This window comes from Heterodontus francisci, chromosome 8, assembly GCF_036365525.1.
Source record: "Heterodontus francisci isolate sHetFra1 chromosome 8, sHetFra1.hap1, whole genome shotgun sequence".
NCBI lineage: Eukaryota > Metazoa > Chordata > Chondrichthyes > Heterodontiformes > Heterodontidae > Heterodontus > Heterodontus francisci.
The window spans coordinates 8,856,150-8,883,250 of NC_090378.1; the positions used below are offsets into that span (position 1 = coordinate 8,856,150).

Below are 27,101 nucleotides of genomic sequence, written 5' to 3' on the forward strand. Positions count from 1 at the left end.
CTCCCCTCCCCAACAAAGGGCTGAAAAGCAATCACCCCAACTAATAGCATGCAGAGCTCCACTTTCCCCTCAGAGACAAGCCTAACTAACTCGTATGATCTAAGATCAGACAAGTTGCCTAAACCCCCTGACCTGCTCCCAAGCAACTTGGATGTAACAATGGAAGCACTGTCCACTCAAAAGGCCTCATTTGTGCACTTAAATGTACATAAAACATACATGTGACTGTACATTTCAATAAAAAATATTTTGGAAAATCAATTTAAAAAGAAAAGATGAAACAAACCTTTCGCTTAGCAAAAGGCTGTTCATTATCCAACTTGACCAGACCAATGATGAATATATATCCAATATAAATGGAAGTTGGAATCATTCTGTTCCTGATATGAAATTCTGCATGAAATCAAGGTGCCTCTTTTCCTCTAACTTGTAATTTCTCCTTTAGATGCTGGACTGAGGTGTATTAACTTTACATGTTTGCATTATTTTTGAAGATTCAGTCTGGCCCAAAGCAAATCTCGACATAGTCAACAATGAATTGACTGATGGTACAAATGACTATGTGACATGGTTTGTTCAAACAACAGCAAGTTTATCTTGATCTGCCCAGGTCATCACAACCTTTGCAATGAAATTACAATCATGTCAAGCCACATCATCAATTGTTTATAATATTTAAACCTTTAACATTTAAAGTTATTTTAACATATCTCATGATTTCTTAACCAAACTTGTGTATGGCTGTTACATTTACAAAGAGAATAAAGCGTGTGGTTCATATAACATTTGGATTGAAGCTTTATGTCTTTTCAAAATTAATTAAACCAAATAATGCTATTCCAAAATCATGAACTTTGATACTGATAAAAATTGGATTATTCAGCAAAGTGACAACTTCAAGTGGTCACCTGATACAGAGTAACTGGCTATATATTGGGAGTGTCGAACAAACTGAATTTAGATTCAACATGAGGGCCATTATCTTCTTTTTGGTTCTCGCCTCTGCGGGTAAGTCAACACATCAAGTATTTTCACCCTATTTTTCAAAGCAAATTCTTAAACATTTGATAACAAAATGTTTTTTGTGCTCACCTTTATTTACGTCTTAATTTCCAGGAAGTCAGCATGTCAACAGATACGGTATGTATATTTCTTCTTGTTCAAAAGCTGTGATATTTTGCTGCCAGTTCAATTTTATCTTTTTACGATTGATGTCACTTGATTATTTCAAATTGCACAGATCCCAGCTTCTCTGAAAACAAGTTGCATATTTATAAGTATGAAGGTGTGATTCTGACTGGGTTGCCGGAGAAAGGCTTGAACCGAGCTGGTTTGAGAATAACCAGCAAAGTGAAAATCAGGGGAGCAGGACAAAGGCAGTACCTTCTTCAAGTAAGCAAATTTATGGATTTTTCTGCAATATTAGATCAGTGAGAGCAAATACAAACAAACAAAAAATAATCAAGGAATTGAGATGAGCTCTTAAGCTCTTAAAGAGGCTGACATAAAAACAAGTTTCACCTTTTGTTTGGGCCTGTTCTTCTCAAACAGTAACACAGTACTTCATACTACTAACAATGTGTTTGTAGCTTTGCTATTCTTATTCTCCTGAAATCAGAAATGAAAGGTTTAAGTGGGAAGATAGTGAAATGTACTGGAGCCGCAATCCTCCATAACATGGCTTTCCAGCTCCCAGCCATGCAAAGATACAAAGTGAACCGGCTTCTGCCCTTCAGTAAGGGAAATTGACAAGAGTGAGATCGTCTAGAAACTCTTCAGCTCCCACAAAAATAATTTGAAAAAGGACCAAAGCAGTAGGGCCAAAAGAAGAAAGTAAGGACTAACTTGCTTAGTAGAAAGTCTGGTTAAGTACATGAGGGAGGAAGGAATAGGAGTTATGCTTATAGGGCTTGTGTGGAGAATAAACAATGGCACAGCCTATTGGACCAAATGGCCTATTTCTGTGCTGTAAATATAATGTACATAATATTATGTATTTAAAAGCTGTGGCCTCAGAAAGTATTGGTACAAGCCAGGTATTATCCCATCTATGTTGTTTTATGGAACCCCAATCAATATGGACCTTTTGCACTTTGTTATGTTGCACGCGTTCACAAGGCTCCACTCCTATTTGTTAAAATTTAAATATTCAAGAGTGTACTCTAAATATAAATAAATGAAGTAAAGTTAGACTGAAAAGTGTCCGGGAGGTCCAAGGGAGCGAGTCTCTGAGCACCTCCTAAACCTAAGTTGACACTGGATTTGCACTCCATATTCACTAATGGCGCAGTGAAGGAGACAGGAGAGGATGCACAAGCAGTCAGAGTCAAAGGATTGGATAGTTCTGGTTAAGTTGTAGAGCTGGAAGCAGTTACAGGCATATTGTTTCAAAGTACAAAAAGTATGCAAAAATCAAAATGTCTAATTATTAAAACCAGACTCTGGGTCATTAAATATATTGGCACTAGCACAGCTTTCATCTCCTGTATATATCTTAACCTCAGCTTGAAGATCCTCGGATTGAAGAGCTCAATGGAATTTGGCCAAAAGATCCATTTTCCTCAGCCCGTAAGCTGAGGGAAAGATTGGTATCACAACTGACCAAACCTGTGAAGTTTCAGTACGACAAAGGCCGAGTGGGAAATATCCAAGCGCCTGAAAGCTTACCTGAAGATATCTTGAACATCCACAGGGGAATCCTGAACATTTTCCAAATCACCATCAAGAAATCGCAAAATTTCTACGATTTACAAGAGGTAGTTTTTTCTTCAAACTTTATACTCCATCCGCTCTTGCTTTCTTGGTCTCACACAATAACTCAATTTTATTTGCCATGTACAGGCTGGGATTGAAGGAATCTGTCATGCAAGATATATAGTTCAAGAGGAGAAAAGAAGGGAGCGCCTGGTTATAACAAAAGCAAAAGATTTGACCAACTGTCAGGAGAGGATTGTAAAGCAAACTGGTACAATCTACACCCAACTCTGCCCTTCCTGTCAGCAGGTACACTTTTCAATATCAATTCTTTCTCAAATTATTCCAAGTTATCTCACAATAAAAATAAGATTATTGCATATCCTGATAGATTTCCCTAGTGGAAACACCACTATTTCATCTGGAAAATGGGTTGGGTTGTTAGAGGTCTGATCTTGTTTTCTGAACCTACCAACAGAAATACACAGAATGGTAACCATGTTGATGTTTCTCTTATTTTCAGAGAGGCAGGAACATACGTGCGACTGCGGCTTCCACCTTAGTCCTAAAACCTACATCAAGTGGTGCAATCCTTCAGGAAGCTAAGGTTCGAGAAGTGCATCAGTTTACACCATTCCATGAACGTGATGGAACTATTCGGCTGGAAGCAAGGTAAGACTTTGAACATTGTCCCATAAATTATCTATTTTCCAATGATTCTCATCAATTCATATTCCTTCTATTTCTTAAGAGTGTCTCTAATTTAAAATTGTCAAATATTGGTAAGTGTAAAGCTTTTGTAGACTAGTTTGATTATAGGTTAGACCAGGAGGTTGCTATTATTTGCTGCTGAACAAAAACTTCCCCAATGACCCAATCCTGACCTTTCCCCCCCTTTTATAATGCTGTTTGACATTCTTTCATTGCCACATTTGTTATTGCTAGCCTCTGATGAACATTTTCCTTTGCAGACAAAGCCTTATCCTGCAGCAGATCACAACAGCATCGACGAGTGAAGTGCCAGACCTACAGATTCGACAAAGCTTGCAGTATCGCAGTGAAAGCAATGTACTCCAGCAACCATTCAAGCTGATTAAGAACCAAAATGTGATCACCCAGGTGAATATCAACAAACCTTTTTCATTCATTCATGGGATGTGGCATCGCTGGCAAGTAATTATTGCCCATCCCCATCTTCAGCAGCCCACCACCCCCTCCACCGGGCCTGCCGGTCTGGCCTCAGCGACCCGGCTTCACCTACCTTGGATCTGGGCTCCAGCGTTGGGCCTGGGTCCAAGGCCACTTGCAGTACCAAAAGTGGCCACCGCTCCTGGTGGAGCTGCCAATACTACTGAGCTGAGATTGGTTGGCAGCTCTTGGAGGTGAGATCCCCATCTCAATGGGACAGGGATCCGGGCACTGGGCTGTTAATTGGCCTGGCGCCTTAGAATGGCACTGGGATGGCACTGGGGGTGGTTGGCAGGGGGCTCCAGCTGGCCGAGGCAGGATTCCCCACAGTAATTCAGGCCGGCACCAGGACCCTGCTGTGGGCACATAATCCGGCCCTCAGGCTGTTAGGTGGCGAGTTCCAGATTTTTGATCCAGTGACAGTGGAGGAACAATATATTTCCAAGTCAGGATGGTGAGTGGCTTGGAGAGAAACTTGCTGGTGGTGGTGCTCCTGTGTGTGTGCTACCTTCTTCTAGGTGCTAGAGCTCATTGTTTGGAAGGTGCTGTTGAAGTTGCTTGGTGAGTTGCTGCAGTGTATCTTGTAGATGGTGCACACCAGCTGCCACTTTGTGCCGATGGTGGAGGAAGTAAATGCTTAGGGTGGTGGATGGGGCTGAAGCATTTGCAACAATCTTCAGCCAGAAGTGCTGATGATCCATCTTGACCACCCCCGAAGAACCCAGATTCACAGATGCCTGAATTCAGCCAATTCGATTCACTCCGCGTGATAGCAAGAAACGACTGAAGGCACTGGATACTGCAAAGGCTATGGGCCCTGACATTATTCCGGCAATAGTACAGAAGACCTGTGCTCCAGAACTTGCCGCGCCATTTGGAGGAGTTCCTCAGGGTAGTGTCATAGGCCCAATCATCTTCAGCTGCTTCATCAATAAACTTCCTTCAATCATAAGGTCAGAAGTGGGGATATTTTCTGATGATTGCACAATGTTCAGCACCATTCGCAACTCCTCAGATGCTGAAGCAGTCCGTGAAGAAATGCAGCACGACCTGGACAATATCCAGGCTTGGGCTGATAAGTGACAAGTAACATTCACGCCACAGAAGTGCCAGGCAATGACCATCTCCAACAAGAGAGAATCTAACCATCTCTCCTTGACATTCAATGGCATTACCATCGCTGAATCCCCCACTATCAACATTCTAGGGGTTATCATTGACCAGAAACTGAACTGGAGTAGCCATATAAATACCGTGGCTACAAGAGCAGGTCAGAGGCTAGGAATCCTGTGGTGAGTATCTCATCTCCTGACTCCCCAAAGCCTGTCCATCTACAAGGCACAAGTCAGGAGTCTGATGGAATACTCTCCACTTGCCTGGATGGGTGCAGCTCCAACAACACTCAAGAAGCTCGACACCATCCAGGACAAAGCAGCCTGCTTGATTGGAACCCCATCCACAAACATTCACTCCCTCCACCACTGACACATAGTGGCAGCAGTGTGTACCATCTACAAGATGCACTGCAGCAACGTGCTAAGGCTCCTTAGACAGCACCTTCCAAACCCACGACCTCTACCAACTAGAAGGACAAGGGCAGCAAATGCATGGGAACATGCAAGATCCCCTCCAAGCCACATGTCATCCTGACTTGGAACTATATTGCCGTTCCTTCACTATTGCTGTGTCAAAATCCTGGAACTCCCTTCCTAACAGCACTGTGTGTGTACCTACCCCACATGGACTGCAGCGGTTCAAGAAGGCCGCTCACCACCACCTTCTCAAGGGCAATTAGGGATGGGCAATAAATGCTGACCTAGCCAGCGATGCGAAAGGTGTCAATCAAATGGGCTGCTTTATCCTGGATGGTGTTGAGTTTCTTGAGTGTTGTTGGAGCTGCACCCATCCAGGCAAATCTTTGCCTCTTACTGTGCACTTTGTCATAGTAATATATCTTAATTTTCTGCTGTGTCGTTTTTCTTGATAGATAAAAGATACCTTAACTCACATGGCTCAGCACAATATGCAGAATGTTCATACTGATGCTCCAGAGAGACTCTTGCTGCTTGTCCAGCTTCTCCGTTCAAGTTCACGCAGAGATCTTCAAGAAATTTGGGTCCACATTCAGAAAAAAACTGAGCTAAGGTATCTTATCACAACAGTAATTTTACAATTTAAGATGCAAGTTTTATTCAAATATAATTAAAATATTTCCTGTTGAAAGTTCAGTGATGACTATCATCCAATTCTACCATGTCCAATCGCCACTTCTGCCTCAAGTTCTCATACACAAATCTACATATCTAGCTTTTTTTTTTAATTGTCATGAGATTTATTGCTTACGTTTATCACAAGTAATTTATTTGGTTAGTTCAGCTGACTAATCCAAAGTACAACGAGTTTAGACAGTCTCAATGAAAACCCATTGAATCACCAAACAGTGATGTCTATTTGAAGTAAAATACAAAATATCAGTTTTATCAATGACAGTAATAATTAGGATTTTCAGCTTTTTTCAAGCAATATAATCCATGATAGTCAGAATTTTCTCGAAGAATGGATTCAATCAACCTCTGACACAAATCAGAACTCAATCACTAACTGGGAATCTCAAACTAAATGAATGAGACCTGGTGTGAGGAGTGGAATTGCTTTGCCAGTGCAGTAATAACTTGGCCTCCAAAGCTGGAGTCAGACTAGGCTGGATCTTCAATCTGTACTTTACCTGAACGCGACGATCAATTATTTGGCTCCAGGACAAGAATTTGTAAAACACCTCCCCTCAATTTACAATGTTATGTCACACAGTAATCAATTACCATATTGTCCAGTCATAGAGTCATAAAGTCATAATGGGACAGGAGGAGGCCATTCAGCCCAATGAGTCCATGCCAGCTCTCTGCAGATCAATCCAATCACTTCCAATCCCCTGCTCTATCCCCATAGCCCTGCAAGTTTATTTCCCTAAAGTGACCATCCAATTTCCTTTTGAAATCATTCACCATCTCTGCCTCCAACACCCTCAGAGGCAGTGAGTTCCAGTCCCAGAAATGGTTCACTGCAATTTTTTTTTTTACATTCACTCTCAGGATATGAGCATGGCTACAAAGGCCAGTGTTTATTGCCCACGAAAAGGTGATGGTGTGGTGGTCAATCTTCTTCTTGAACCAGTGCTGTCCGTGTAATGAAGATACTACCACAATACTGGGAATTTCAGCTTTATGACCCAGCAGCATTGATGATATTAATGTGGTGCCGGGAAAGGGTATGAATGAAAATTTTAAAAAGCTTCCTGCTTTGTTTCTTAACTATAGGCACTGGTTCCTTGAGGCACTTCCTGCTGTTGGAACAATAGAATCCCTGAGATGCCTCATCAGCAGAATTCAAAATAGTGAAATCAGCCGCTTTGAAGCACTTCCAGCTTTAATTCTTGCAATGCACCAAGTCAAAATTGACCAACAAGTTCTAATTTTAGCTAAAGTGAGTATGTGCTTATTCTATCCTTTCTACCTTTTATAAAAATTAATTCTGGGAATGTGAGCATCTCTGGCAGGGCCATCATTTATTGCCCATCACTAGCTTCAATGACAAAGATTTATGACCTCCAAGTGGTCTAGACTATTTCAGAGTCAACCACATTGTTGTGGGACTGGAGTCACAAATACGCCAGACCAGGCAAGTTTCCTTCTTAAAAGGACGTTAGTGAACTCATTGGCATTTTAACAAATATTCAACAACTTCATATTCACTTTTAATTTAGAGAATTTTTAAACTGATTTCATATTCTAAAGCATGTGGGATTTAAACTGACAATCTTCTGGGTTACTACTCCGGTTCCATAACCACTATACTACACTTTACAGAAATCTAACTCCTAACACAGTTTCACAGTGTTACTATATGCAATGTAACTTTCATGGTCATCCTTAATTGGTTTGTCTGTGCAGGATATCCTTAACCTTCAGCAAGTAAAGAAATGTCAGTTTCTTCGCAAAGGCACACTTCTTGCATACGGTTCTATGGTTTTCCGACATTGTGCAGAGAAGTCAACTTGCTCCAGTGACCTTCTGAAGGTGAGCCGAGGTGACTCATTGGTCTGTCTGCTGCATTTGCCGTGTGTGTGCGACTTCTGCAAAAATCCTAACTGAGACTTTTCTTTCAGCCCCTCCATGACTTGCTGATCGATGCCAGCAATCGGCCCAATGATGAGGACATCGTTCTTGGCCTCAAAGCAATCGGAAATGCGGGGCAGCCAGCGAGCATCAAGAATATCGTGAAACTGTTACCTGGAATAGGATCAACGGCGAACACTCTCCCGTTGAAAGTCCGAGTTGATGCTATCATGGCACTGCGTAACATTGCAAGGAAGGACCCACGGACGGTACAAGAACCTTTTTTTAAATTATTATTTGTTGTGAAATTAACTTAAGCTTCAATTTATTTCTGAAATTGATCACATTTAATGCATTAAATCATTCATTGAAAATAAAACATTTGGGCAAAATTGGACACCTGTGGGGACACAAAATGAATGGTCACCCATTGTGTGCCTCACTCTATATTCAATTGCATTGAATTCAATAGGCTGATTATCCAGCCCAGGTTCAATTTCACTCCTATACAGTTTTACCACAGTTAAATTCTCCTTTTTATCCTCTGTACCAGGTACAACGTATCACTGTGCAGACATTCCTCAATCGAAAGAATCATCCTGAAGAACGAATGATGGCTTGTGCAGTACTGTTCGCTACCAAACCACCTCTGACTTTAGTAGCCATGGTGGCTAACTCTCTGCTAACTGAGACCAGCTTGCAGGTGGCAAGTTTTACCTATTCCCATATGAGATCTCTGTCTAGAAGTTCACTTCCATCTATCAATTCAGTGTAAGTACACAGACTTTCCTAACCAATGGAAGGTTGCAGGCCATTCACAGGTGATTCAATATTAAGCCCCAGTGTTTGATAAATGTTACTACTGTTGTTTTTCACAGGGCTGCTGCCTGCAATCTAGCTATAAATCTCTTGAGTCCCAAACTTGAGCAACTTGGGCACCGCTTCAGCAAAGTTTACCGCGTGGACACATTTATCTGTAAGTATGTCGGCCCACTGCCAGGAGAAAGTTTTGTAACAGCAGCTTAAAAGTCACAAGTTTTAACAATGAAAGAAAGAACATTTTAAATGGAGTCCTATGAATTTATTGCATCTCACAGCATTGCCTTCAAGTTCCTTCCTCAAAATAGACAGTAATATGTTTTATATTGTACAGCTATAGTAATAATTCATGAACTATCCAATATAGTATATGATTAACTGAAGATCACAACCTGTGTTCAAGTTGATATTTACTGAGAATGTAATCAGTCTCATTTTAAAGGTAACAAATTTGGCCTAGTGCATTTTTATTTTTGATAAGGAGCTAGAAACATGCTGGTCTCATTGCTCTATTCTTATGATGTAGACCAAATGATGGCGGGAGCATCTGCAAAAGCCCTCCTAATTAAGACGTCCAGTAGTGTCGTTCCCACAGCACTGTTGGCCAAAGTCAGAGGTCATGCTCTGGGAAGCTCATCAGATCTTATAGAGGTAATCTACCATCCGATTGGAGCAATCAACCCTACACAATAGAGAATCTATTACTCCAGTTTACTTAGTAGCTCTTTTTCATTGTGTTTCTTTTTGATCTACAAAGGTTGGTTTACGGGCAGAAGGTCTCCAGGAGATCATAATGAAAGCTCGTGCACCAAACCTTAGGGCAACTGAGAGTAAAACTATTCGGCGCATCTTAAGCAAGGTGAGAGATGGTTAGCACGTTAGATTGTTAAGAAATGTATTATCTAATGTCTTGTGGACTAGTGAGTCCTGTGTATTAATACCAATTAATACTTTCTGTCCTCCAGTTTATAAATTGGAAAGAATTGCCAGAAGAGGAACCTTTGGCTTCAGCATACATCAAACTGTTTGGGCAAGAGTTAGCTTTCATTCAACTGAGAAAAGATGACCTTGAAGCAATTGGGCAGGTACTAAGGTTATAAGTAAAAGAACATTTTTAATGAACTGACTCCGGAGAGATTCTGTGAAACTACTAACTTAGGTACCATTGAATTATCTCTTTGCATTTTACAGACGCTTTTTAGTCCAATCAGCAACAAATACGTGGAACAACTTAAAAATGGGATTCTTGTCAATCCTGCCAAGGCATTGGTATTAGCTGAGATGCGACATGTTGTACCTACAGTAATTGGTCTGCCAATGGAACTGGGCATCACCTCCTCTGCTCTAGCAGTTTCCAGTATAAACGGTAAGATTCTTATGAACATTTTAACTCAAAGCAAAGTTTACCTTTAGTTTGGGGAGTAACTAGTCAATATATTAATGAAGCCTATATGTACATCTCCAGGTTGTGCCAATGTGAGATGATGTTTTCCTCTCTCTTTATCCTTAACCTAATTTGGGCAGAAATTGGTGCAGCTAGTGGCTGACATGAGTTTAGTGTCAGGCAGGATTTATACAACTGCGCATGATCAAGGCTTTGAACGATTATGGCACTTAGTGTAGAATAGACTCATAGAATAATACAGGAGTCCACATGAAATATACCTCTCACTGAGGAAGCAACTTCCTTTTCTCACTTCCTTTTCTCAAAACAGTTCAAGCCCGCTCTGAAGCCCCCATTCATAAAATTCCACAGTTGCTCACTTCCAGAATTCAGCTGAAGGCTCAACTCAACCCAAGGTATTCACTTCAAACTATTTTGTTTTGAGAACCAGAAATAGTACCACTTAAATTTCTTAATATGAATTATTATTCACTGCAGAGATCTATTATGTTTCATGCCCTTACCAGGTCTGCTGACTGTTGATGCCTTTTCTGATATTTTGCAGTGTGTCCATACTTACCAGAATATTCATGGGAATAAATATGCCTTACATCCAGTCAGGCGTGGCACTCCAAGTAAATGTCCGTTCAATGATCCCTGTGGACATAGCTGCAAAGATAAATCTAAAAGAGCGAAATTTCAGGATCGACTGTACACCAGCTGAAAAGGAGAACAGGATTCTATCTATGACGTAAGTACATCTCTCTTGTTTGATCAACTGGTAACAATTTGATATTTAATTTATTATTGCCTAACCCAATATTCAATGTGTAGTTCTCAGGTTTATGCTGTTTCAAGAAATGTTGAGGATTTGCCTGCGGAAAAGCTGACCCCGATTTTACCTGTGACACGAGAAAGTCGCATTTCGAGGCAAAGCTTCAGATCTTCATCTCGCTCAGCTCGTGCAGTAGGCGATAGAATTGTTGTAAGTATATCTCACCTCAAGGCGCTTACCTATTGTCTCTCGAGATAAGAAGGCCAAAGAAGAATCTCATTTGTTACATGTATGAAATCAGCCTTCCACTCAGGTATCCATTAATGTTCAGCTCTGGTCATTCTGTTAATTTGTATTGTATTTCGATTCTCTTCACATATCACCTGATACCAACCCATTGTAATTTAAATTCGCCTGGTATGTGGCAGTTAAAAAAAATCTTTATGTTACTGTCTCACAGGTATGTTCCATTTCCTTGTGTCTCCACAGGCACATCTGTCTCCAGAAACACTGTCTGACCAAATCCCGTGTTCTGAAGAAGATCAGAAGCCACGTGTTCCCAATCGCTTGTCCTATCACACATGTGCGAAAGCAACTAAATTCGGCTTCCAAGCTTGCTTGGACGCCAGAATGGAAAACGGTCTTTCCTTCAGACATAGCCCATTGTACCGGCTGATTGGAGAGCATACTTTGAACGTATCCATTGCACCAGGTAAAAAGCGTGAGAAAACATTTCCCTTAAGGTTTCTCATTCTCCAGTTGATACCTAACAACTTATTTGGATCAAAACAACCCATGTTCAAGTCTATGCATACAACTGTTTTTTTTATTCTTGCATGCAATGTGAGCATTGCTGGCAAGGCAAGCAATTGTTGCCCATCCCTCATTACCCTTGGGATGGTGTTTGTGATCCTCCTCCTTTAACCGCTGCAGTCCATGTGGGGTAGGTATACCCACAGTGCTGTTAGGAAGGGAGTTCCAGGTTTTTGATCCAGTGACAGTGAAGGAACAGCGATATAGTTCCAAGTCAGGATGGTATGTGGCTTGGAGGGGAACTTGCAGGTGGTGGTGTTCCCATGCGTCTGCTGCCCTTGTCCTTCGAGTTGGTTTGCATGGTGCTGTCTAAGGAGCCTTGGTGCATTGCTGCAGTGCATCTTGTAGATGGTACACACTGCTGTCACTGTGTGTCGGTGGTGGAGGGAGTGAATGTTTGTGGATGGGGTGCTGATTAAGCGGGCTGCTTTGTCCTGGATGGCATCGAGCTTATTGAGTGTTGTTGAAGCTGCACCCATCCAGGCAAGTGGAGAGTATTCCAGCACAATCCTGACTTGTGCCTTGTAGATGATAGACAGGCTTTGGGGAGTCAGGAGGTCGGTTACTTGCCGCAGGATTCCTAGCCCCTGACCTGCTCTTGCAGCCACTGCATTCATGTGGCTACTCCAGTTCAGTTTCTGGTCAATGGCAACCCCCAGGATGTTGATAGTGGGGCATTTAACGATAGTTAATGCCATTAAACAACAAGGGGAGATGGTCAGATTTTCTCTTGTTGGAGCTGTCATTGCCGGGCACTTGTGTGGCACGAATGTTACTTGCCACTTATCAACCAAAGCCTGAATGTTGGTTCAGGTCTTGCTGCATATGGACACAGATTTCTTCAGTATCTGAGGAGTTGGGAATAAACCATTCGCTTGCCTTGTCATCAACTCTTTGCACGAGGTTGATTGCACAGCTGTTGAATGGGTCCACTTTATTTATTTTTATTTAGAGATACAGCACTGATACAGGCCCTTTGGCCCACCGAGTCTGTGCCGACCATCAACCACCCATTTATACTAACCCTACACTAATCCCATATTCCTACCACATCCCCACCTGTCCCTATATTCTCCTACCACCTACCTATACTAGGGGCAATTTATAATGGCCAATTTACCTATCAACCTGCAAGTCTTTGGTGGTGGGAGGAAACCGGAGCACCCGGAGGAAACCCACGCAGACACAGGGAGAACTTGCAAACTCCACACAGGCAGTACCCAGAATTGAACCCGGGTTGCTGGAGATGTGAGCTGCGGTGCTAACCACTGCGCCACTGAACTATGCAATCTGTTGATATATGTTGGAACTGTCTCAGTTTGACAAGTGAGAAGCTATAGCATTGCCATGTGTACTTATAGCTGCACATTGATCCAATAGGGTTGTGACCTGTGTTTGTAATTATCAGTTTTCAATTCATGTACTGTACCCCTTTTCTGGGAATTGTAGCATCTCAGTGACAAACTATAGGTCTTTTTGAAGTTAATAGCACAGAAGGAAGCCATTCAGCCCATCATGCCTGTGCCAGCTCTTAGCTAAAGAATATCACTGTACTCTATAGCTTGATATAATGGTACCTTGACCTAAAAGGCCCGTCTCAGACTAGGATTTAATAGTTTTGATTCTTAACAATGCCCTGTGCAAAGCTTAGGATGAAGAGAATCTTGGTTTCCTCGTGTGTTTGTTTTTCTTTATGATCCAGCACCTTCAACATTCACTCCCTTCACCACCGACACACAGTGGCAGCAGTGTGTACCATCTACAAGATGCACTGCAGCAACTCACTGAGGCTCCTTCGACAGCACCTTTCAAATTTGTGACATCTACCACCTCGAAGGACAACAGCAGCTAAAGGCCTGCTACCTGACCCGAATCCGACGGGGCCGGACGACATGTGTCAGGTTCGGGTCGGGTCGGGTCGCACTTCCGGGTCCGGCATTCGGGCTTGGGTCGGGTTGGGCTGGATCAGACACGCTCTATCACCACCTCAGGTAAGTGACTTTAATGTTAATTTACTTTTTGGACTTTAAAGCTGGTTTTGTTACAGTTATTTTAAGCTTGTGCAGGTGAGGAACAAAGTGAAAAATGGAAGGTCGGGTTGTGCGCGGGAAAAAAATGGAAGGATTCGGGCTTGGGTCGGACTCGGGTCAGGTCTCATCTGCAGACCCGAGCAGGCCTTTAACAGCAGCAGATGCTTGTGAACACCATCATCTGCAAGGTCCCCTCCAAGCCACACACCATCCTGACTTGGAACTTTGTTACCATTCCTTCTCTATTGCTGGGTCAAAATCCTGGAACTCCCTTCCTAATAGCACTGTTAGTGTACCTACATCCCAAGAACTACAGCAGTTCAAGAAGGCAGTTCACCACTACCTTCTCAAGGGCAATTAGGGATGAGCAATAAACGCTGACCTAGCCAGGGACGTTCACATCCCATGAACGAATAAAAAAAAATTGAGGTGCTTAAATGAAAGGTAATTACTGAACTTGGGATATAAATGTATTAAGGGATACTGAGAAAAGGCAAGGGATTTGGATTAAGAACACATGGCTAATGCAGCTAAGAAAATTGGAGATCAGGCACAAGGTCTAAATTGCTCTGTGCTCTTCCCCTGTTCTCAGGTAAAGCCTGAACCATCCGTGATCACTGTTCCTTTTCTTAAATTGATCAGATTCTCAAATAGAGGAGAAAAGCCACCAATAGCAAACCGGGTATAGCATGTAATACTTACTATAAGTTGCAGGTCTGTTCCACAATTTCTCCACATCACAAGTCATGCTGTAGACCTTACCTCTTAGCAGCAGGATTACTTTCATTTCCTAGATCAACATAGGATGTGTCAAAGATGGTATAGGCTTATTGTAAAAGACTGGAGGATCCGTGAGTACAGCTTGAATTCTTCCGCCCTTAAAACAGAATTCTGACCCACTACGAATCATTTTTTAATGGCTTGAATGGTCTTTACCAGTGGTGGTGCTGATTGTTAATAATATACTGGAACACTAAGTACCTGTCCTTGATGAATCAACATCAGCCATGCCGCTAGTTAAGTCTTATGGCAATGATGGTGTCTTTCGGTCTCTTTGAAGACTGCACGGTAGAGGCTTCTGAATGAATGCCTAATTGGTGATGGGGATGAAAACAATGTGACCTGTTGTAAGTGCTGCTTAATTTATTTCCAGTTAATTCAGAGACCGATATTGAAAGGATTGTGCTAGAAATACAAGCAGGATCCAGATCATCTTCAAAACTAATGCGAATGCAAGACAAAGAGTTGGGGCCAGAAAGAATTCGCAGCAGCTTAAGTGAAGACCGACTGAGACTGATGAAAACAGAAACACGGGTACCGTCTGATTAATATATGTAATGAATTTTCAAATAGCACCTTCAACTTATCACAGAAACTTGGCACAGCTAAGATACCTTCCGCCCGGTTTAAATTAAGACGTGGAAATTTGAAGCAAAGTAATCCATTGGACCATTACCAATCAATCTGACAGTGTGGCAGCACTAATCAAAGTATGTCCCACACAATGTCAATGTGCAATAGGAAAAATACAATTTTCAAAAAACATCCAGCAAGCTGTCACTAAGTAGCTGGGCCATTAGACAAGCAAGGTCCCAACACTGATACCCAGTCAAATAAACCTGCCCATCAGTGGGAAGACGAATAAACTCATCTGCTGTGTTGGAAAGGCTAATGGAATTCGTACTTCTTTCACTTTAGGTCAGAGGAATCTAAGTTAATCTAAATACTCGTCACCATGGGCCGCGAGATGTCAGGCTAGCTAGAAATCCCAGTGTCCTCCTTAAACTGCCTTTTTCTCTTTCAATCTCCACAGTGAAACAAGTTACCTTTAAATGTTGTTTCCTTTGCAGACTAAATTGCAGAATAGCACTTGGACCAAACGCAACTCACTCAGTTCAAGTTCCAGCAGCTCTACGTCACACACAGGAAGAAGAGTCCATTCTCGAAGCTCTTCACTTTCAAGTAGCTCATCAGAGTATGCACAGCGCAGAAGTTCTCAGAGATCCAACAAAAGTAGAATAAGCAGGAACAAAGCTGGCATGAGGAGGAGCAGTAGCAGCAGCAGCAGCTACAGCAGCAGCAGCAGGCGGAGCAACAGACATTTACGACCAACCACAAGCAGACACACCAGCGGTACTGTGCACGGTCAAACTAGATTGTCCAGTAGAGAAGAGGTAATTGTTGCTATGTAGTTGATTCCTGTCAATAACTTGTTCTTTTTATGCTGGTACATGAAATGGAGAGGTGCCAGAGGATTGGAGAGTGGCAAATGAGTGTAAGGACAGTCCTAGCAACTTACAGGCCAATTAATTTAACATCAGTGGTGGGTAAGGTTTTGGAAACAATAATTAGGGAAAAAATCAACAGGCATTTGGAGAGGTTTGGGTTAATTAAGCATAGCCAGCATGGATTCATAAAAGGCTTGACTAATCGAATTGAACGTTTTGATGAAGTAACAGAGAAGGTTGATGAAGGGAATGCGGTGCATGTTGTTAATATGGATTTTAAGAAAGTGTTTGATAAAGTACCACATAAGAAGCTGGTTAACAAAATTGAGGCTCATGGAATAGGAAGGTCTGTGTCCTATTCGACTAAAAAAAAAGTAGATTAAAGACAGAAAACAGTGGGTCATTGTAAAAGGTTGTTTTTCATTCTGGAGGCTGACAGACAGTGGTGTACCCCAAGGCTCTGTGCTAGGACCACAGCTTTTTTTGCTATATATAATTGACTTGGATCTTGGAATACAGAGTAGAATTTCAAAATTTGCCATTGATACCACCAAACTTGGAGAAGTGGCAATGAGAATGATACGAACTGCCTGCAAAAAGACCTAGACAGGCTTGCAGAATGGGCAGACAAGTGGCAGATGGAATTTAATACTGACTAGTGTGAGGGATGCATTCTGGCAGAAGGCATAGTGTGAGGCAATATAGTCGGAATGGCACAGTTCTAAAGAGTGTGCAGCAACAGAGGGACCCTAGGGGTGCATGTGCATCGATCTTTGAAGGTGGCAGGATATACTGAGAGAGTGGCTAGCAAAGCATATGGGATCTTAAGCTTCATAAATAGAGGCATTGAGTACAAAACCAAGGAAGTTATGTTTCTAATGAACCTTTATAGAGTTCTGGTTAGGTCCCAACTAGAGTATTGCATCCATTTCTAGTTACCACACTTTAGGAAGGATGTGAGGGTCCTTGAGAGGATACAGAGGAGATTTACCAGAATAGTTTCAGAGTTGGGGGATTTTAGTTACAAGGTTAGGTTGGAAAAGCAGGGGTTGTTCTCTTTGAAACAAAGGAGATTGAGGGGAGATTTAATAGAGGTGTACAAGATTATAATAGGCTTAGATAAATTAGACAAGGAAAAGCTGTTCCAATTAACTGATGGTACAAAGACTATGGGACACAGATTGAAGGTTTTAGGCACAAGATGCAAGGGGAATGTGAGGAAGAACTTTTTTATGCAGCCAGTACCAATGACCTGGAACTGGCTGCTCACAAGGTTGGCTGAAGCAGAGAAGATCAATGATTTCAAAAGGAAATTGGATGGGTACTTGAAGGAATTAAACTTGCAGGGCTATGGGGATTGAACGCGGGAGTGGGACTGACTAGATAGCTCCAAAGAGAGCTGGCATGGACCTGATGGCTGAATGGCTTTGTTTTGTGCGGTAAATGACTCCATGACTTTCTATTGAGCAAAGATCTCTTCTTTGTCTCCGCAACCTCAAAACCATACTTTGCTCTACAATTTCCCAAACTTCCAAAATTGCCAACTTGCAGTTGGGGTTGTGATAAAATAAATTTATTTCCCATAGGATCCTTCCTGACAACAGAGACAGAAATCTTCCAGCCTCTCTATCTAGACTGGATGTAAACTAGATCCCTGAGATAATAGGTTCATGTATAACTGTCTCATTAACCACCCCATCACTACATTACCCCTCCCCCGTAATATCATGCTTTACTTATTATAAAGCAGATAAGCACGCGCAAACGAGTTTATAAATGTGGCATTCTGAAACTATGTGCATTGTACCTGAGGAAAATAATATTAGAATCACAATTTATTCTCAAAATCTTTGAGCTACATGTAAATTATGTTGACGGTGATTGGGGAATTCTAAGTTGCAAGTCAGGTATCATAAATATTCACCTATGAGATTCAACATTCACTTTTGTGAAATGTTTCAAATCCCCCCCAATCTGTCTGTTGGAGCAGCAAACTTAAATTGTAGAATTAACTTCTTTTATGTTGAGCCAAACAGTTCAGATCTGAAATTTGCAGAGTATTTTCGTTGATTCAAAGAGCCAGCACAGGTCTGATGGGTCAAATGGTCATCTTCGGTGCTGTAAAAATCTATGATACCATGATGGTTGTCTCAGCATGAAAGCTGCATTTTAGGCTTCATACAGTAATGAAGGGTTTTTTTTTTCATTGGATATTCTAGGCCCATAATTCCAATCGAAGCCTGGGCAGAACTGAAGTGAATCACCCATTGGGGGAAGTAGAAAATGGGGTGAAATCCAGTTCCATTGCCTCAGGTTTTCTGTAATAGAGGAGTGGAGGGGTTGGGGGAGGATGGGGGTGGGGAGCACCTTGGGCAGATCGTTGTGCCTATCCCGTCCTGTTACTGGTCTGAGCCTATCCACTTGGGTGGTTTTAGGAACGACCCTGCCAGAAATCCTGGGCCTTTGTTACTAAGGAAGGCCTTGTGTTGGCCCCAATAGCTATGTGACAAACTGGCGGTATTCATCATGATATATCACCTGATGGATTCTGTAGCAGAGAGAGTGATATGATTTTTTATTTGAATACATTTTCACAGAGAAGAAGCCAGCAGCTCCTGGAACTTGCATTCAATCCATTCCAAACAAGTCAGGTAAAATCACATCCTTCTCTAATGGTTATTAAATTCTTTGAACATTTATATAACTGAGTAAGCCATATTGTCTGGACTCTGATTTAATCACTTGTTTTTTTCAGAATATGCTAGTGAATACCTGCAGTAAATATTAATCATATTGCGACATTGGAATATTTACTTTTGCCCTGATTGAATTTAAACAATATCAAATAATTAATGTAACCAGCAATAAATGAGATAATTTCTTCTTGATCTGTATCCTCAGATTATCAATTTGTAAATTGATTTTGTTTAGTACACAGTCCGAAGGCAGTCAGGACTTCAAGGTATCTCTCTGTCAAGAGCTCACTCTGGCTCAAGCCGTATCGCCAAGATAGGACAGACCTCTATTTCAAGGGAAAGGCGCACCAGCCGTGGTTCATCCATCCTTCGATCATCTGAGCAGGTTTGTCTGATACTCTGGGACTGTTCTGAAAGGCTCTCAGTACTTGGAGATTTTTGTGGTTTAGGTATTCCTTTTAAATCTGCATTTGTGTTCATAATTGCAGCGCTATTTGATTAGCAGAGTGGGTATACCTGTCCTGGTTGTCATTGCTCGATCTAGAAAGACTGATGGCACACAGCAAGGCTACCAGCTCACTGGATACGGGAAGATATCATCTCGCCTGCCGAGGATGCACTTGCGTCTGGTGGAACTGGATGAAAAGAGCAATTGGAGAGTCTGTGCTGATGCAGCAATGCCCAGCTCACACAAAGTATTGGTAATGGCTAACTCTGCTATAACCTACCTGTCATTCTGTAGACATTCTGAAGTGTTCACGGATAAAGTGTCTCCTTGTCTCATTCTTATTTCTTTTAATCTGTAGACATTAATGAGATGGGGTGAAAACTGTGAGAAATACAGAGTGTCTGTTAGGGTATCAAATGGTCAGCTTGCAAGTCACCCAGCTGTTAAGGTCAAAATGCAGTGGTCCAAGATTCCTGAGACTCTGAAATATAATGCAAGACTGTAAGTATTATTTAATATCATTGCCTCAATATGCTCTTCACTCTGTACACTATATACAATAATAAGATGTCATTTGTTTTTGGATCAGGGTTGGTGACTACGTACCAGGATTGGCCTACGCATTAGGATTCTCTCAAATCTACCAACGTAACCCTTCCCGTCAGATTACAGCAGTGGTGGCTCTAACATCTCCACGAACTCTTGATGGAATCGTCAAATTGCCCCGGGTATCAATACCTTTAATTACTATTGTTTCATGTGCTTTGGTGATCTACTTTACACACACACTTCTGTGACAGTAGAATCATGAATCTTTTTGTTTCTCTTTTAGATGACAGCCTATTATCAGGGTTTGCAGATCCCAACATCATTGCCCTTGCACGCAGTAAGTGAACGAGTACAGGAAAGAGGATTCAGCAGTATAAATGAAATTCCAGAACTGTTTCTGGCAATGAACCAAGGTAATTATTATTTCAAATTCGCACCTCCAGACTTGCCTGCAGCAATCTGATCTGAAAACATGCCCTCATTTTAATTTGAAGACCAGCTAGAAAAGCATTAAGGTCCTGCATGTTTGTTTAAGTTTGACATCTTAACCAACGAAAGATGCTCTGTGAGATCAGCAATGTTGGAAATGTTTCCTTCCCCTCTGTAGAAAGAGCTTTGGTTTGCAGAGTTTTGGAACCAATCACGAAGCTTAATGTGAGATTCTAATGATGAAATACCAGCCTAGCAATTATTGTTGGCATATTAATAGTTGAATAATTCACGCAATATTCCAATATTCTGTGCTTCCTATTTTAACACAGACATTAACTTGTTTATTTTAAATAGGTTAACACCTTCACTAAAATAAGGGCCAAAGGGATGATAAATGACCTTTTTAGCAGTTGCTTATGCTGCCAATCATAATTTCCAGGCCAATTTGTCCTACAAGTAAAATGTGAGAAAGTATGGTATAAATTAAACCTTGCCTCCTAGTAATAACACTGACTGCAACTCATAGGGAATTTAGCAAGGCTAGTGTATTGGCTATAAAGTAATTCTTTGCAAATATTCTTTGTTCTGTAGCTGAGTGTGTTGCAGAAAATGGAATTGTTCGATCCTTTGACAAACAAGATTTGCGGTATTCGCTACCTAATAATTGCTACTATGTCCTGACCCAAGATTGTTCAACAACTGCAAAGTTTATATTATTGATGAGACGTGCTAAAATTGATGAGACAAAGAAGGAAATAAAATTGGTGCTGGCATTGAATAATATGTAAGTTACATCATATTTGATCTTTAATGTCTTTAATATCTTTAACTGATATTTCTAGGTAATGTAATTATTTCATTGAAGAGGAAGCAAAGTTGTCAGACTGAGGAATGGCAAATTATGTGACAATTTAATATATCTAATATTTCCATGCTACCAGACTGGAGTTTGCTGGTAAACATACTAATGGGCACAGGCAACAATCAGTTTTGTGCAGCCACTGAATTGGTAATGCAGACAGCGGTCAGGGACATCACATTGATTATTAGGATGCAGGACTATCATTAAAGTTGGAAAGGTTAGTTATCAAGTTAACCATGGTCTGGATGAAAACATACATTTTGTTAGCAGAACATTCATGAAATCCCATTGCAATAATGACTTGGTCTAGAAGATGAATTTGTAGAATGCTTCAGTGACGGTTTCTTGGAGCAATACCTTGTAGAGCCGACAAAGGATAAAGCTATCTTAGATCTCATATTGTGTAATGAAGCAGGGTTAACAAGCAATGTCATAGTAAAAGATCCACTGGGAAACAGTGATCATAAAACAATTGAATTTCATGTTAAGTTAGAAAGTGACAAATTTCAATCACAAACAAGAATCTTAAACTTAAAGAAAGCCAATTACGAAGGTATGAGGGGAGAACTGGCTAAGGTTAATTGGGTAAATAGACTGGAAGGTATGGCAGTAAATGAACAGAGGGAACCATTTAAAGAAACAATTCAAAGGGTTCAACAAAAGTACATTTCATTCAAAAACAAAAACACATCAAGAAAGACCCATCCATGGCTCACTCAGGAAGTTCAGGAGAGTATTAGACTAATAGTCATACAATGTTGCAAAAAAAAAGTAGCAAATATGAGGATTGGGAGTGTTTTAGAAACCAACAAAGGGCTACCAAAGAGTTGACAAAAAGGGAAAAAAATAGAGAGAAAACTAGCCAGCAATATAAAAACAAATTGCAATAGCTTTTATAAGTACATAAAAAGGAAAAGAGTAGCTAAAGTAGATACTGGTCCTTTAGAGGCAAAGACAGGAGAAAGCGTCATGGGGAATGAGGCAGAGGCATTGAACAAATATTTTGTGTCTGTCTTCACAATAGAAGACACAAGTTCCATACCAGAAATAGGCAGTAACTGAGGGGTTAAAAAGAGTAAGGAAATTAAGAATATTGATATCAGTTGAGAAAGAGTATTGGAGTAACTTGAGGGACTAAAATCTGACAAGTCCCTGGGATCAAATGACCTACATCCTAAGGTTCTAAAAGAGATAGCTGCAGAGATAGTGGTTGCACTGGCTATGATTTTCCAGAAGTCCTTAGATTCAGGAATGGTCTCGTCAGATTGGAAGTTGGCAAATGTCATGCCACTTTTCAAGAAAGGAGGTAGAGAGAAAACAGGGATCTACAGGCCAGTTAGCCTAACATCAATCGTTGGGAAGATGCTGGAAACTATTATTAAAGAAGTCTTAACATGGCACTTGGAAAAGCATAGTATGATTAGAACAAGTCCGCATGGTTTTACTAAAGGGAGATCCTGTTTGACAAATTTATTAGAGTTTTTGAGTATGTAACTAGTAAGGTAGATAAAGGGGAATCAGTAGATGTAGTATACCTGGATTTTCAAAAGGCATTCGATAAGATGCAACATAAAAGATTAATAGGCAAGATAAAGGCTCATGGTGTTGGGGGTAATATATTAGTGTGGATAGAGGATTGGTTAACAGACAGGAAGCAGAGAGTGGGCATAAATGGGGCATTTTCAAGTTGGCAGGCAGTGAATAGTGGGGTACCGCAAGGATCAATGCTGGGACCTCAGCTATTTACACTCTGTATTAATGACTTGTATGAAGAAACAGCGAGTAATGCATCTACGTTTGCAGATGATACAAAGCTCAGTGGAAATGTAAGCTGCTTAGGACATAGAGAGGCTGCAAAGAGATATAGACAGGTTAAGTGAGTGGGCAACAAGGTGGCGAATGGAGTGTCATGTAGGGAAGTGTGAAGTTGCTCACTTTCGTCATAAAAATAGAAAGGCAGAATATTTTTTAAAAGGTGCGAAACTGGTGATTGTTGATGTTCAGAGATACTTGGGGATACTTGTACAAGGAACGCACAAAGTTAACATGCAGGTGCAGCAGGCTATGAGGAAGGCAAATGGCATATTGGCCTTTATTGCAAGGGGATTGGAGCACAGGAATAAAGAAGTCTTACTGAAATTGTACAGGGCTTTGGTGAGACTACACCTGGAATACTGTGTGCAGTTTTGGTCTCCACATTTAAGAAAGGATATACTTTCACTGGAGGCAGTGCAGTGAAGATTTACTAAATTGGTCCCTGGAATGAATGGGTTGTCCTATGATGAGATGCTGAGTAACTTGGGCCTATATTCTCTGGAGTTTAGAAGAATGAGAGGCGATCTAATTGAGACATACAAGATTCTGAAAGGGCTCGATAGGGTAGAAACTGAGAGATTGTTCCCACTGGTCGGGGAATCTCGAACACGGGGACACCGTCTCAGGATAAGGAGCCAATCATTCAGGATTGAGATGAGGAGAAATTACTACACTCAAAGGGTTGTGAATCTTAGGAATTCTTTACCACAGAGGGTTGAAGATACTCCATCATTGAAAAGATTTAAGGCTGGGATAGACAGATTCTTGGTCTCGCCGAGAATCAAGGGATATGGGGAGTGGGTAGGAAAGTGGAATTGAAGCCCAAGATCATCCATGATTGTATTGAATGGCAGAGCAGGCTCGATGGGCCGAATGGTCTACTTCTGCTCCTATTGTTTGTGTTCTTGTGACTGCATTTCAAAAAAATTATTTGCATATGTAACAATCTAGGACATTTTGAGAATGATGATGAAGCAAGTTCTTGTTTATTTTTTCACTCCATATTTTCCAATGATCCAATGCTACAAAACATTTACAGCTGTTTTAATAGGATTATGTTTTTTCTTTTAAACAGAAGCATTGAAGCAATTCCTACGCAAAGTGGAATAAAACTATTGGTTAATAATGTAGAGAGAGACCCGAACCAGAAGATTCCAGAGCTAAGTGGTGAGAAGACTTTTCATTCCTAACAGGGTATTGTGATACATTTTTGTAATTGATTCACAATTCCACAAATCGGATTCCAAGCAAATAAAGACTTCAGATCTTGAGTTTCTTATTTAACTCACTTCATGTTAAGTGTTGACATCATTTTACAATGGTGAATTGCACAAGAATTATTTCTTTGCCACAAATTAATATTGGAGCAAATCACTCCTTGGGCCAGCCAAGTGTGTCGGCCGCCGGCACCAATATTACTCCGGGAAGGATGGCAGGAGTGCGACGTTGGTTAATTCAGGTATTTAAATTAATTTAAATAGTGAAATTGGGTTCCATCGCTGAGTAGCAGGGGGAAACGCCATGAGCTGAAAAGTCAGTGACGAGCCCGGCCTGGAAGCAATGCGGCGATGTTTTGTGACCCAGTCCGTTAATTGGCCCTGGGTGGGACATCTGCCCCCCTGAAGTTGCAAGTCCCGCCTCCAGGAGCTGCTGTGCAATCAGTGGGCTGACAGCTCGTCAGTCCCAGCAGTGCCACCAGGAGTGGTGCCCACTGCTGGGACTGCACCCAGCGAGAGGAGCAGCGACAAAGGAGGAAAAGGTAAGGATGTGGGGCCTCACTGGGGACAATCGACTGGGCCTTCGCAAGGCAGGGTCGGGGGAGGTTGGTCAAGAGCTGGGCGGGGGGGAGAGGGGCCCCAGTAGGGGCAGCTTGTGCCGTTGGGGAGAGCTCTCCCTGGGGCACAGGGTTACAACTATTTCGGGCCAGTTTTCCAGAGCATAGTGAATCCCCAAATCTCTTCCCTTGAAAGGAAATGATGAATTGGATTGTTTGCGCTCATCACTTTTACATTCCCACATTTTTTTATTCTTTTATGGGATTGGGCGTCGATGTCAGGCCAACATTTGTTGCCCATCCCTAATTGCCACTGACAACTTGAGTACTTGCTCGGCCATTTCAGAGGGCAGTAAAGAGTCAACCACATTGCTGTGGGTCTGGAGAAACATGTAGGCCAGATTGGGTAAGGACATTAGTGAACCAGATACGTTTTTTTTTAGTGACAATCGATGATAATTACATGGCACCATTACTGAAACTAGTTTTTTTAATACCAGATTTTTATAATAAATTACATTTAAATTCCACCAGCTGCCATGGTGGGATTTGAACCCATGTCTCCAGGGCATTAGTTTGGACCTCTGGATTATTAGTTCAGTGACATTACCACGACAGCACCATCTGTCCTGATCACTGAGAAGTTGTTGATTGGGTATTTTGAATGAGTTTTTGACCAGATATTTCACTGCACTGTTTACCATGTTCTCTTGCACTTTTTAATACAATGGGGCAGAAAAACATTAATTGGCACAGGTTTCCCCTCAATTCCTTATATTATGGAATTAAAAAAAAGATAATTCAGACTAAATATAGAAATTAGAAATATCCTAATATGGAAGATGTCTCTGAGCCTTTCTCCTTGTATTTCCTGCAAATCAATGCCAAAGCTAACATCCCCTTTGTCTGGGGACTTTTTTTTTCAAAAATCATTGTATGATAGACAGTCATCACTACTGACATCGTTTCCATCTGTGAGGTTTTCCCTCTACACTTCACTCAACGTACTGTTGAGTCCACATACTCTCCAGTTACAATCATCTTGTAGCTTGAAAGTTTTTTACTTTTCAGAACATTAATTTAGTAGCAACTGAGTGGTCGATACAAATTGTCAGAAGATCCAAATGTCTGTTTGGAAAAAATGATGTCTGTCTTGTTCTAGAACATGTAACTATTCGGCCAATGGATAATGGAATTACTTTAGAAGGACCATCGATCAATATCAAAGAATTGAACTTTGATGGAGACAGAGTGCAGGTACCTCATGCTTATTAACAAAATTTGAATATAACTTTTGTTGAAGGGTAGTTGGTGCACTAATTAATTATTTTTTGCCTTTATGTGAAGATTGTACTTGATCAGATGTTGAGTAAGACATGTGGCATTTGTGGAATTAATAATGGTGAGAAGAAAATGATGATGCCAAATCAAGTGGAAACCAAAGAGGTTGAGCAACTTTTCCAATCGTGGACATGTCCAGGGCAATCCTGTAAAGATGGTGAGAGAATCTCAATTCACTTTAAATCATGCTCTGTCTCAAAGCCATCATCTTATCTACCATTTTTCCTTAAACAATAAACTGTCCTTTGCTGAATTTCAGAGTGCAAAGTTAGACCAGAATTTGTGGAATTAGGAAAGGTCATCGAATTTGAGGGGCAGAATTCGAAATGTTACTCAGTTGAACCAGTTCAACGGTGCCTGGCAGGATGTTCACCAATTGAAACACTTACTCGTTCAGTCAACTTCCACTGTGTATCAGCCAGTAAGTCCACATCACTAACCTATGTAAATATACAAACTGGGTGGTTTTATTTTAATAAAAAAAATTCAACAGATGAAACTCTCTGCCGAACAAAGGCGGTGGAGGGGTGCCACCACCACCCGGTAAACAGGACCTACATTAATCAACAAAAAGACAATGAAAACAGTGTTTTCTGGTAGTTCTGTCATTAATTCCATATTTTTCTATTTACAGATTTTGCTGTGCCTGACGCTACAGTCTTCAGTAGGAAGGCTACAGATATCCGTCGCTCAGTAGATTCTCATAGTGATTGCATGTGCAGGTGTGCGGAAGCATAAAGACATATGGCTACCTTGTCTTCAAGGAGGATACATGAAGAACTCTATTCATTTGTGAATTTAAAATAATTAAATTCTGAACTGCAGTGTTTGTAGGATGGACTAACTGTAAATTCAGCATACTGAAATGTTCTTTCAAATACACCAATAAAGTTTTTATTTCCCAGCAAGTGCAAAACCAGTTGTTTGTGAGTCATTTTTGTAATTGGGATTAAGCAATTACTGAAAATATTCTGCCAGTTACTGACAATGACCCTGGATCATTTTCCCTCAAGCGCGCATCCAATTTGCTTTTGAAATCATTCATTGTTTCTGTTTCCACCACGCTCATCAGCAGTGAGTTCCAAGTCATTACCACTTGCTGCATAAAAAAGTTCTTCCTCGCATCTCCCCTGCATTTCTT

The 27,101-nt window shown here is 41.2% G+C and overlaps 1 protein-coding gene across 1 annotated transcript; it reads left to right on the forward strand.

The window, feature by feature from the left end:
* The first annotated feature begins 968 nt into the window (after positions 1-968).
* On the forward strand, positions 969-26,762 carry LOC137372640 (vitellogenin-like). The gene is made up of 35 exons (XM_068036612.1): positions 969-1,008; positions 1,117-1,140; positions 1,241-1,392; positions 2,505-2,756; positions 2,842-3,003; positions 3,218-3,366; positions 3,666-3,813; positions 5,870-6,027; positions 7,197-7,362; positions 7,830-7,955; positions 8,045-8,263; positions 8,548-8,765; positions 8,873-8,970; positions 9,340-9,464; positions 9,571-9,672; positions 9,779-9,898; positions 10,005-10,179; positions 10,529-10,613; positions 10,763-10,948; positions 11,032-11,182; positions 11,462-11,684; positions 14,969-15,129; positions 15,666-15,989; positions 18,641-18,694; positions 18,975-19,124; positions 19,228-19,440; positions 19,546-19,688; positions 19,777-19,915; positions 20,020-20,149; positions 20,760-20,952; positions 23,921-24,009; positions 25,782-25,876; positions 25,967-26,117; positions 26,220-26,381; positions 26,595-26,762. Exons 1-35 carry the CDS (start codon positions 969-971, stop codon positions 26,696-26,698), a joined length of 5,187 nt encoding a protein of 1,728 aa, XP_067892713.1. The 3' UTR covers positions 26,699-26,762.
* Positions 26,763-27,101: the final 339 nt, after the last annotated feature.